The sequence below is a fragment of the Lacerta agilis genome, chromosome 9 (genome assembly GCF_009819535.1).
Source record: "Lacerta agilis isolate rLacAgi1 chromosome 9, rLacAgi1.pri, whole genome shotgun sequence".
In the NCBI taxonomy this organism is placed as follows: Eukaryota; Metazoa; Chordata; class Lepidosauria; order Squamata; family Lacertidae; genus Lacerta; species Lacerta agilis.
Window position 1 is genome coordinate 59743141 of NC_046320.1, and position 11128 is coordinate 59754268.

Consider the following 11128-nt stretch of genomic DNA (forward strand, 5'->3'; position numbering starts at 1 on the left):
CTTCCTGGTGTGCTGCAATCACATGCTTTCTTCCATTCTTCATGTTTATATGCCACCTTATGGGAGTGGCTCATCCATTAAGGCAGAGATGCAGCAATGCAGCCCTAGAAGCTTCTTGCTGCTTTCCAGGAGGGAGAGCGATGAGCTGGTAGCAAGTTTGTGGCCGTGTGGGTGTACTGGCGGAGCCAGTTCCACTGGTGGTGTGCCTGTGCAGCTCCCCCTTGCAGTTCCCTTGCCTCTCTCCCTTGCAGTAAGCAGCAGCAACACCACTGCCATAGAGTGATAGAATGATAGAATTGTAGATTTGAAGAGGACCCTGAGGATCATCTAGTCCAGCCCCCTGCCATGCAGGAATATGCAGCTGTCCTATACAGGGATCAAACCTGCAACCTTGGTGTTATCGGCACCAGCTGAGCTATCCAGGCTTTGCTATTGCTGTGTCTCCACTAGGGCTGGGCGATATATCAATATATCATCCAAAACTGGATTGAAATCCATATTGTGATATTGGTTTCATAATTTTTGACCTGGCAATATATTGTAAATCATGGTGTGTGTGTGTGCACACGCGCTATACAAAAATCACAATGTGGGGAAAACCATGAAGCCTGCCAATGCCTCTACATACCTGTAGCTCCATCCTTATTTCAGACATTGTGATATACAAGTCTATCATGATGTTTAGCTGGTGATATATCATGATGTTGAAAACCAGATATCGCCCAGCCCTACTGTTTGACTCTACATAGTTCCACCCTTATTTCACAAATCATATCTGTATATCAATGCCATAGAATTAATTAAGAAATGTCACACAAGTAGAAAGTATGATTCACTGATAAAGGCAGTAATTAGAGGGGCAACCACTGATGCAATGCTAATGGTAATGGCATTTGCTAATGGCAAAAGTTGGTTTTGATGGGAGAGACACGCTTCATGTAATCTGTTTGTAGACACTCAGCAGGAAATACTAAATTATTTGCCATTGTGACGTGCATTTTCCAGGCACAAAACAAAGGGTCGCATGAGTGAAAAAATGTGGGCACTCATAAATATTCATGCTATTGATGTTGTTTGATCCTGATATTTCCTAGCAGAGTTTTTAAAGGATGAAGGAGACATCCTTCCTTGTCTCCCACCAACATTACATCCATGATCATACAGTAGGAAAACCGTATTTCACACTCGTGTTAGTTTATTTGGTTCTGCTGCATTATTTCATACTTCAAGGGGGAAAGTTGTAAATGCCTCATCCACCGTCCAATGACATCTTGCATTTCTCCCTGAGAGAACTGAGTTAGAGGCTTCATTCATTTCATGAAAGAAAACATTATTATTTCTTTGTTTAGAGAGGGAGGAAACTTAACTCTGGATTAAACTATTCTTAAGAGATAGGAAGACATCATTTCAGTTGCAAGGAAAAGTTGATTTATCCATGCCATGCATACATACATACATAGATAGGTTGATGGAACTACTTGCTACAAGGAGAAGGTGTATGGTAGGTTTCATAACAGATTAGATTTTATCCAGAATTAAAGCTTCAAAGAGTTAAAAGTGATTAAAAACAGGAATCCCCTCCCCTTAGTTTTCCTTGTCCTTGTATCCAATGGTAAAATCAAATTTAAGTTTATTAAGCTTCCACAAAGCTTTAGCTCCACGAGCTGGAAGAAACCTGGAGAAAAGAGGAAGATACATTAGTTTTGACTACCTATTTCAATGTTAGGCATCCTGCAACTTTCTAAATGTTGGACTTCAACTCCCATCAGCTGTGGCCAACACGGCAATGGTAAGGGATGAGTGAGGAGTCTAACAACATGTGAAGACCTATATGTTCACTGTCATTTGTCTGCCTGGAAGTAACACTCTGGAAGCAACAGACACATGAATTAGGCGAAAAGTTTTAAAAAAATACATTTAGCAGTTGGCTTTAATTTTTCAGCATACTTACCTATCCAGCATGACACTGACTTTCAGAAATCGTGGGATGAAAATCATGCTCTCATTGGTTAGAATTCCCTTCATTGCTTGATTTGCAACTTCTTCAGGCTCCAAAGGAGGCATTAATCTGAAGTTAGAGAGGAAAAAAGCAATATTCTATTTGCATATTCTTTGCAAGGTCAAGGCTTGGAACTTGCAGCCAGTATAAAAATCAGGCAATGAGATGATGCTCACTTAATAGGCCTGGACCACAGGTAAATGAAGCCAGGACACAAGAGAGGGTAGGGGAGGATTTATTTTAACTAAACGACCTGAAACGAATCTAAATGGAAACTCAGTTTATTTTAAAAAGAGGCTGGGCCACTCCAGACTGTTATTTTATTGCAGCAATATTCTGCAACGTGCTCTCTGATGCTATAAAAGTGCATTCGTTGTGGATTTATTTTGCTTTATTTGTTGTTCTGTGACGCTTCCCCAATACCACCTACCACATTATTGCTGTCTGGAAAGCAGGACAAAAAAACCCATACCATGCCACCAATATAATCTGTGGCATGAAAAGTTACAGGATTTCAGCAGGAAGTTACTGTTGGAAATGAAGCAGTATGACCCCCCTGAAACTTTTGCAGACACAAAGAGTATTGAAAGTGATATCGTGTATGACCACCAAAATAGCATCTTGATGAGCACAAATCATCATGAATGTTCAATTAAAAAAGACATCTGGAAGGGGGGGGACACAACAATAGATGGAACAAAAGGAAAGGAAGAACTAAATGACTGGCACTACAAAGGGCACTTTTAACAATGGATTTTTCTAAATGTCAATGTCACACTTTTCTTATTCAGTACCTTGAAGATGGATTTTTGACGAAGTCGGAATTTATAAACATAGGGCAGATGCATGAAGTCTTGACCCCGTCTTTCTTCAGTGCAGACAGCTCTTCTGTCAAAGCTCGGTGAAGCCCAACTGCAGCGAATTTGGACGAGCTACGAGAAATTTCGGACATAGCTTAGTGGCTGCATGATTGCCTTTTGCACAATACAAATCTCACATGAAACATCACAAATATTCAGGGACAACATGCAGCTGTTTTTAGAGCTGCCGGCCCTCACTAACATCAGACCTACACGTATGGAGTGATTGTATTTGTTCTAGAGTAGACTTATGAGCTTCCTCTCCACGTGCTAATTTTATAATGCATGCATGTGCTTTTGCCACTCAACTGCTGATCAGCTACTGGAAGCACATTTTGGCGAACTGGGATTTGGATATTCAGTGAAATCTTCGCCCACTCAGCAATCCCAGGGTCATGAGAATTAGCTTTAGGTTAGCAACCAAGCACCACTCAATTCCTCTGGTTAAAGTAAGATGACTATAGTTATGGTGATCTCTTGTTGACTGGGTTCAGGATTCTAGCTCCTAAGCATGTGGGGTGTGGAAATGGTGAGAGAACTCTGTAATCCTTTAGTTTGGGAGGGAATTGTTTTATTCTTCTCCTGCATCAGGGATCGAGAAATGAGGGTGTGTCAACTGTTGCTGGACTGCAATTCCCATCATCCCTCACTATATTGGCCACGCCGACCGGGACTGATGGGAGTTGGGAGTCCAGCAACATATGGAGGCTCACAATTTCCCCACCCCTGCCCAATGCTGTGATTCCGCTGCCTTACATCTATAGTAATTTTGACGGGTGATTGGCTCATTGCATTTCATGGTACTTTCATTGTATCTTTGGTGGCATCAATGGGCTGTTCACCAAAGTGGGGACCTCTGGTCCAAGAAGCAGTATATAAATGAAGAATCGCAAGCTCATGGACTTCAAGCATTGGCTGGACACTTACAATGTAGTCCAAAGAGCTTCTGCCTGCATTCCAGAACTTCTGAACCCTTTCCTTCTACACCACGGACTTTCATGCTCCCAGAAAATGGCACCACACCATTGGGAATCCATGGGTGCAGCTTCCAAAACAGGAGCAGGAACTGCATTGAGAATGGGAACTACCATTCCGCTTGTGCGCCAAACGTCCACTTACACAACAGAACACCCCCTGTCCTCTCTGTGGCTGCTGCTCACACACACAAAGAATGCCCTCCAGATAGTTGGGGGACCCTCGGGAAAACATTTCTGGGGTGCGCACTGGGAGAGCGGAGGAAGAAAAAGCTGAATCCCGTCCAAAGTATTCTTCCTATAAGCTGCTTTTCTCAAAAGGTAAGATTCCGTATAAAATCAGTTGTTGGGTAAATAAAACCAATACATGTAAATTTACTCACAAATTCAGTAAGAGTAGGGTATCAGTTTATTGCTTCTTTTGTTTCTGCTGATGGGGAAATGTTTCTCCTATATACGCACCAATAAGCCACGAGGAATGGAGCCACTATGTGTCCCCCCGCAGAAGCCACAGTGATGATATGGCCGTGGTTGTTCTTCATCATGGTCGGTAGAAATGCTTTTGCGGTCTGAAAGTTAAAAAAGAAAGGGGCGTAACTTTCAGGGCCGCCTTAATCATATGCGGTGTCGGGGTGCAAAGATCCGCCCAGCACCCTGCCCCCAGCTTGCCAAGAGTTGTTGACCTTTTTTTAGGGGGGACCCCAAAGTTGTTGACCTTTTTTTAGGGCAGGCCAGCATGGCACACATGGCAGAGCAGGACACGGCAGAGCGAGGAGACCAAGGCAGTGGTGGTGGGCCTAGGGGGGCAGAGCCCAGCACAACAGCAGTCAAGCCCGAGGCAGCAGCAGCAGCAACTAAGTGAAGCCAGGTGCTTCGTGTGAACAGTATGCGCTGGGCGGGCCTCTCAACATCCCACCAATCCAAGGCACACAGGAGGGTGGAGCCGGCCGGCTGCCTCAGTGCCTTGCTCACCCGCTTCGATGGGCTCTGCTCCACTCGGCAGCGGCTGTCAGCTCTTCCCAATCCCCGGACTCCAAATCTCAGCCCCGGACTCTCGCCCTAGCGCCCCTGAGAGTCCGGTGCCTGGGTGCCCCGCACCCCTAGCGCCTATGGTTAAGATGGCCCTGGTAACTTTCCATAGAAGTCAGCCATTTAGCAAAACAGGTAGCGACTGTTGGACCAGTTCTGCTGTTGTTGTTTCAGGTTTGTTTGTTCTTAATTCCCTTTATTTATTCTGAAGTGGGTTTTATTCCGTAGGGGCCAATGCGGTGGCGTAGGTTCCACTCTCCTGTCTTCCAAGTGCAAGTGGCAATTACAGCGGAGAGGGGCAAGGAGCAGGGACCCTAGTTGTTTATGGCCGCGCATTATTTAATATCACACTTCTTCAATCCATAGGATGAGCAGAACAATTTATGGTATAAATTTGAAAACCAGATACAGAAATAAAAAGGAAATTGTGCTGCGTTGCACTAAGAAAACAGTGCTGGACCACGCTGAATCTTTTCATTCAGGTGTCATGTCGCATCAGATGGTGGAAATTGGGGTGGGAAGTCGGCAAAAGAAAAGAAAAAAATTATGTATTGGAGTGTATATGTGATTGCTTTTGAAATTTTAATAAAATATAACTGGGAGGGGAAAGATGATTGCCTTTTCCAACAGCATAACACCAACCTGCCCTGTGGCACAAATGGGAACGCTCCAACATTATCCATGTCAGAGAGTAGCCCACCCTTTTGCCAGCGTGGCACCTTCCAAATGTTTTGAACTACAACTCCCATCAGCCCCTGCCAGTACGACCATGAAAGCTTGACATTCAAATAATCTGGAGGCCAGTAGGTTGCCTGAAGGCTGCAGGAGATCATGGCAACCATTGTCAGTACCTCCCATTACACACTGATGTGCTCATAGGGCTGTTTTTTGCAACAGGGCTGAGCTTAATGATTCTTTATTACCCAGTAGTGAGCAAGGATGTTGACTTCAAACATTTTTTGAATGGCTTGGTCTTCAGTTGACAGCACGTCTGTTGGGGAGATCACCCCGGCGTTGTTCATCAAGATGTGCACATCGCCAATCTCCTTTTTCACCTTTAAGGAAAGGGAATAATATAGGGCAGAGGTGTTTAGCTGCTCTGAGACATGTTATGATGTATGGAATGAATAAATGCAAATAATAATAATAATAATAATAATAATAATAATAATAATAATACAGATTACAGGAGGTTAGATTAGGGTCTTGGGGCCTGAGCCCCAGAGTCTTTTGTGGCAAGCTCTGTATCACCTAGCCCCTCCCTTTAGAAACTTTAAAAAACAACAACATTAGTTTGCTTATAGGGTGGTTGGACACACTGCAAAGCACAGTGTCGGCACAGAACACCTTTAGCAGCTGCTCAACATCTTCCTTTCCCAGAGGCATCTATACTGTACTGTACATATAAATAAGCACATTCAAATTTTATGCAGAAATTTAGGATGATCCTGTGCACCACAAGCATATGTGCCAGGATTGCAGCTTTCTTGAATTTCTCATATTAATTTTGCTATCACCAGTGAGTATGGAAAGGTAGGTTTGCATGACTCACCTTTGTCATTGACCCTGCTGAGCGGGTTAATGAAGTCCTAACAGTGCCATTCTATGCATGTCTACCCCAAATGAAATCCTATGGAGTTCAATAAGGCTTGCTCCCAGGCAGGTGGGTACAAGATTGCAGCATAAAAGCAATTTTTAATTGTTAAATTCCCCCCTTGAAGTCAATAGGGTGGAAAAGTGCTTAACTTTGACAGGATCTTGCCCTGAACTAAAACGAAAAGCATAAGAAGTCCAGTTGGTCCATTCTTTTCATTATTGGCTGTTTTTATTCCATTTATTATTCTATCTTGGCTGTGAGTCCTGGAAGGCCTGTTCCACACCTTTCAGGCTTTTCCCACCTGGCCTGGGAGGGAGGGTTCCAGATTGACTCCAGCTACAAAAGCTGAGGCTGCTGAACAGACTCTTTAGCTATGGTATCGTTTGGGGGTGGGGTTGTTTGGTGTTTTTTTATTGCTGTTATTGGTTTTCTTTTTACATCTTCATTTTTAGATCTTATGATTTATGTGGAAATTGTTCAGTTTGGTTGTGTCCTTTGTGATGTGTTTTATTGTTTCTGGCTACTTTCATTATACTTGTATTTATGCAAATATTTTCGTGTAAGCTGCCTTGTGCATGGTTTTTACTATGGAAAGACAACATACGAATAAAATTATGAAGATGATTTAAAAAGGCAATGCATTTATTAGGAGTAAACAAAGTTTCGCAAAACTAGGAACAAGATTTTTGAGCTCTCCAGAACTCTCCATGTCTGAGCAGTGCAGAGAGCTGATTCTCCAGAGAACAGGAGAGGGACAAAAATGTCTCCAGGGGTCTCTCTCAGGTGAAGTGGAAGCATTTGATGGTAGGAGAAAGAGTATGGTTTTGAGATAGTCCAGGACTTTTAAAAATATTTTAATTTTTTACTGGTGCATTGCCCTGGGAGACCTAATGTACAAATCTCCACTGAATATATCTCTGCAATTTGGCTAGCTGCCAATGAGCAACAAACACCTCTCTTTGTAATGCTGCTTACTTCATATAAATGGAATGAGAATGAGAAACTATCTTGCACAAGAAGCTATGGGCATGTTTTCCTTTAGGAGTTATGGGATTAAAGTTCAATTAAGTCTTTGGCACACAACCCACCATTTCCCAAGCATTCCTGCTGCTAAGCTGATAATGAAGCCTAGATACACGTAACACCTTAGAAGGTCTCAGGTTCAATCCTTAACAATTCCAGGAAGGGCTGGGGAATGCTCCAGCTCGAAACTCTGGAGAGATGCTGCCAATCATTGTGGAGAATACTGAGTTAGAAAGACCAATGATCTGACTTCGTATAGCCAGTGGCGGAGGAACCCTCTCCAGCACCCAGGGTGGGACACCGAGGGGTGGGGCAAACCGCCCGGTGACACACACGTGACGTCCGTACATCCCGTACAGAGTGTCACCCCCCCCCCCAAGTGGCACCTGTGGCGGACCACCCCCTCCGTTCCCCACTTCCTACGCCCCTGGGTATAACCACTCCTACCATTCCTGTTCATGGAACATTTATTTGATTTTTATTAGTTTGTGACTCCATGCACATATTATATGACTTCTGTATATGAATTTTGAAACAGTACTGTATAGTGTTATAAAAATATTGTCAGTATATTATTGGCCAATGTGTTGCTTGTTGTTGCTTAGACTGACTTGGTATAAGGCAGCTTCCTAGGTCTTCCTCCCCTTCCTCTACAGTGCAACATATTAAATTTTAGATTGTAGGATCTTCAGGGCAGAGTCCTCCTTGCTTGTATTTACATGCACACTAACATATCCATCAATCGTTCTGATTTGAACGGGACATCCTGGAATTACCGAAGCCATCCCAGCTCCTGATTGGATCCCAGAATGTCCCATTTGTTGGCCCAGTGCTCTGGCAAAAGTCAGCTGGTTCGCTCCACAGCACTGAACCAAAAGATTTTTTGGTCTCACATGTCAGCTGGCTCCCATGAGACCTCAGGACCAAAAATGAGAGTCCCAATTTTGATCAGTGGGATGTTGGAGGGTGTGCACTAATAGCGCTATTATATAAATAACAAATAGCAATATTTAATAATTTGCTGAACTTTGGGTAAAAAAGTAAAAAGTAAAGGACTCCTGGATGGTTAATTCCAGTCAAAGGTGTTTGTCCACAGACAGCTTTCCAAGTCATGTGGCCAGCATGACTAAACCGCTTCTGGCACAACAGGACACCGTGATGGAAACCAGAGCACACGGAAACACTGTTTACCTTCCCACCACAGTGGTACCTATTTATCTACTTGCACTGGCGTGCTTTCGAAGTGCTAGGTTGGCAGGAGCTGAACTTTAGGATACTGGCATCATAGCAGGTTGGGGAAGACTTCGGGGGAATCTGAAGGCTCACCTTCTCTGCAGCGCTGTAGATTTCCTCTTTCTTGCTACAGTCCACCACAAAAGCATGTGCTGTGACTCCCAGCCTCCTGCATTCTTCAGCAGTTTCTTCAACGCCATTCTAGAAATGGAAAGGGATTGAAAGCTCACAGGGAAAGGGCCTCAAAAACCAGTTAGAAATCTTTTAGAGGATGCTATTGAAAAAGGTCCAGTCAGTGTAGACTAACCCAGCTCTAATCCTAGCAATAACGCAATCATACCTTGTTGATATCCAACAGAACTAACTTGCACTGACGCCTCGCAAATTCGTAAGCAGTGGCTCTCCCAAGCCCATGGCCGGATCCAGTGATCAGAACAATTTGTCCGCTAACACATTTTTCCTTCACAGGAATGAAAAGCTTGACAAGAGCCTCTAAATAGGAGTAGAGGACTACAAGGAAAAAAACAGGGATCTCGAGCAAGAGATGCATCTTCTTTTGAGAAAAGTTCTGCACACTGAGACCAATGCACAGCTGTGTGCACACTGTTACTTATTAATCAGAAACTGATGCCCTGGCTAGGTTCCACATGCCCACATGGCTACCCTCAACGCTCCAGAGTCAATGCTCTAAAGATCTGGTTTTCCATGCAAACATTTTGCAGATTTATGGCCTGCCTAATTGACACCCCACTGAACAGCCCCAAGCCCCCACCCCATGGGAACAGCCACAAGTTCCTGGTCTCCTTGGCTTGGCTGGCTGGAAGCAGAAGTAGAAATGTATCCTTATTGGCTTTGGGAAATGGTGAAAAAAGTTGTCCCCCCCCCCCAATAACATAATCACTCAATCTTCTGTTCTTCCTTTAGCCTCCTAGCCCCTCTTCTCAGTCATTACCGTATTTTTTGCTCCATAAGACGCACTTTTTTCCTTCTAAAAAGTAAGGGGAAATATCTCTGCGTCTTATGGAGCGAATGGTGGTCCCTGGAGCTGAATTGCCCAGGGGCCAAAAGAGGATCATGCTTTTTATTTTACAAAGAGAAAAGGGAGTGTTGAAAGGACCCCGCTCAGCAGCTGATCAGCAAGAGATCGGGAGAGAGATAAGAGTCCCGGCTCCCTTTCAGCCCCGCCCTCCTTTGTTGAATGTGCTGCAGAGGGAGGTTGTTTGTTTCCCCAGGACATGTGACTGGCTGATTAGATTATCTGTCTGGAAACTGTAGAAATGGCTCCCTTTCCTTAAGATTTTTCAGAAATGTGAGTTAAACCTCATAAAAATGGGGCTTTTTCTCTTTGCTTTTCCCCCTTTGCAAAAAAAGCTGCAAAACCTTTAGCTGATCCTCGGGAAAAAAAAAACAGGGCTTTTCCCTTTTCAAAAAAAGCTGCAAAACTTTTAGCTGATCCTAAAAAAAAGCCTTTTGCCTGTGCAAAAACAGCTGCAAAACTTTTAGCTGATCCTAAAAAAAGCCAGGGCTTTTCCCTTTGCAAAAAAGCTGCAAAACTTTTAGCTGAGCCTCAAAAAAAAAAAAAAAACCCACAAAAAAGGGCTTTTATCGGAGGAAAACCAGAAAAAATATTTTTTTTCCCCTTGTTTCCTCCTCTAAAAATGAGGTGCGCCCTATGGTCCGGTGCGTTCTATGGAGCGAAAAATACGGTAAGCTGACCAATCTGTCCCAGGCAATCTAAATAATCCAGTGCTCAAACTGGGTTTGGGATGCAGGTAAAGGTAAAGGTAAAGGTAACCGGACGACTCTGGGGTTGCACACTCATCTTGCTCTACAGGCCGAGGGAGCCGGCGTTTGTCTGCAGACAGCTTCTGGGTCATGTGCCAGCATGACTAAGCCGCTTCTGGTGAATCAGAGCAGCGCATGGAAACACCATTTACCTTCCCGCCGGAGTGGTACCAATTTATCTACTTGCACTTTGACGTGCTTTCGAACTGCTAGGTGGGCAGGAGCTGGGACCGAGCAACGGGAGCTCACCCCGTCGTGGGGATTCAAACCGCCGACCTTCTGATTGGCAAGCCCTAGGCTTTGTGGTTTAACCCACAGTGCCACCCGCGTCACTTGGGGTGCAGGTAAAGTGGCCCTTAATCAAGCCCAAACATCCTATGGGAGAACAGAGAAGCATTCTTGCATTTGCCCACTCATTATGGAGACATCGTACTGGGGGAGAGAGAGAAAGGGTTAATAGGCCTGACTGTGTTTAAGGCTCAACACAGGAGTTTTGGCAGTTAGTTCGGTTGGTTTCTTGTGGGTGAGAGGCATAGGAGTCAGAGTGAGTTAGAGACAGAGGGCAGACAGAGAGAGTGAATTTTAAATACTTTGAAACACTGTAATCCAAGAGTGAATGGGATTACAG

The 11128-nt window shown here is 44.2% G+C and overlaps 1 protein-coding gene across 1 annotated transcript; it reads right to left on the reverse strand.

The window, feature by feature from the left end:
- Positions 1–1534: 1534 nt before the first annotated feature.
- On the reverse strand, positions 1535–9356 carry LOC117053113 (estradiol 17-beta-dehydrogenase 11-like). Its single transcript, XM_033160631.1, has 7 exons — positions 9056–9356; positions 8809–8916; positions 5786–5917; positions 4296–4402; positions 2794–2931; positions 1952–2068; positions 1535–1675 (listed from the first exon to the last, which is right to left on the reverse strand). Exons 1-7 carry the CDS (start codon positions 9263–9265, stop codon positions 1585–1587), a joined length of 903 nt encoding a protein of 300 aa, XP_033016522.1. The 5' UTR covers positions 9266–9356; the 3' UTR covers positions 1535–1584.
- Between the last annotated feature and the right edge of the window lie 1772 nt (positions 9357–11128).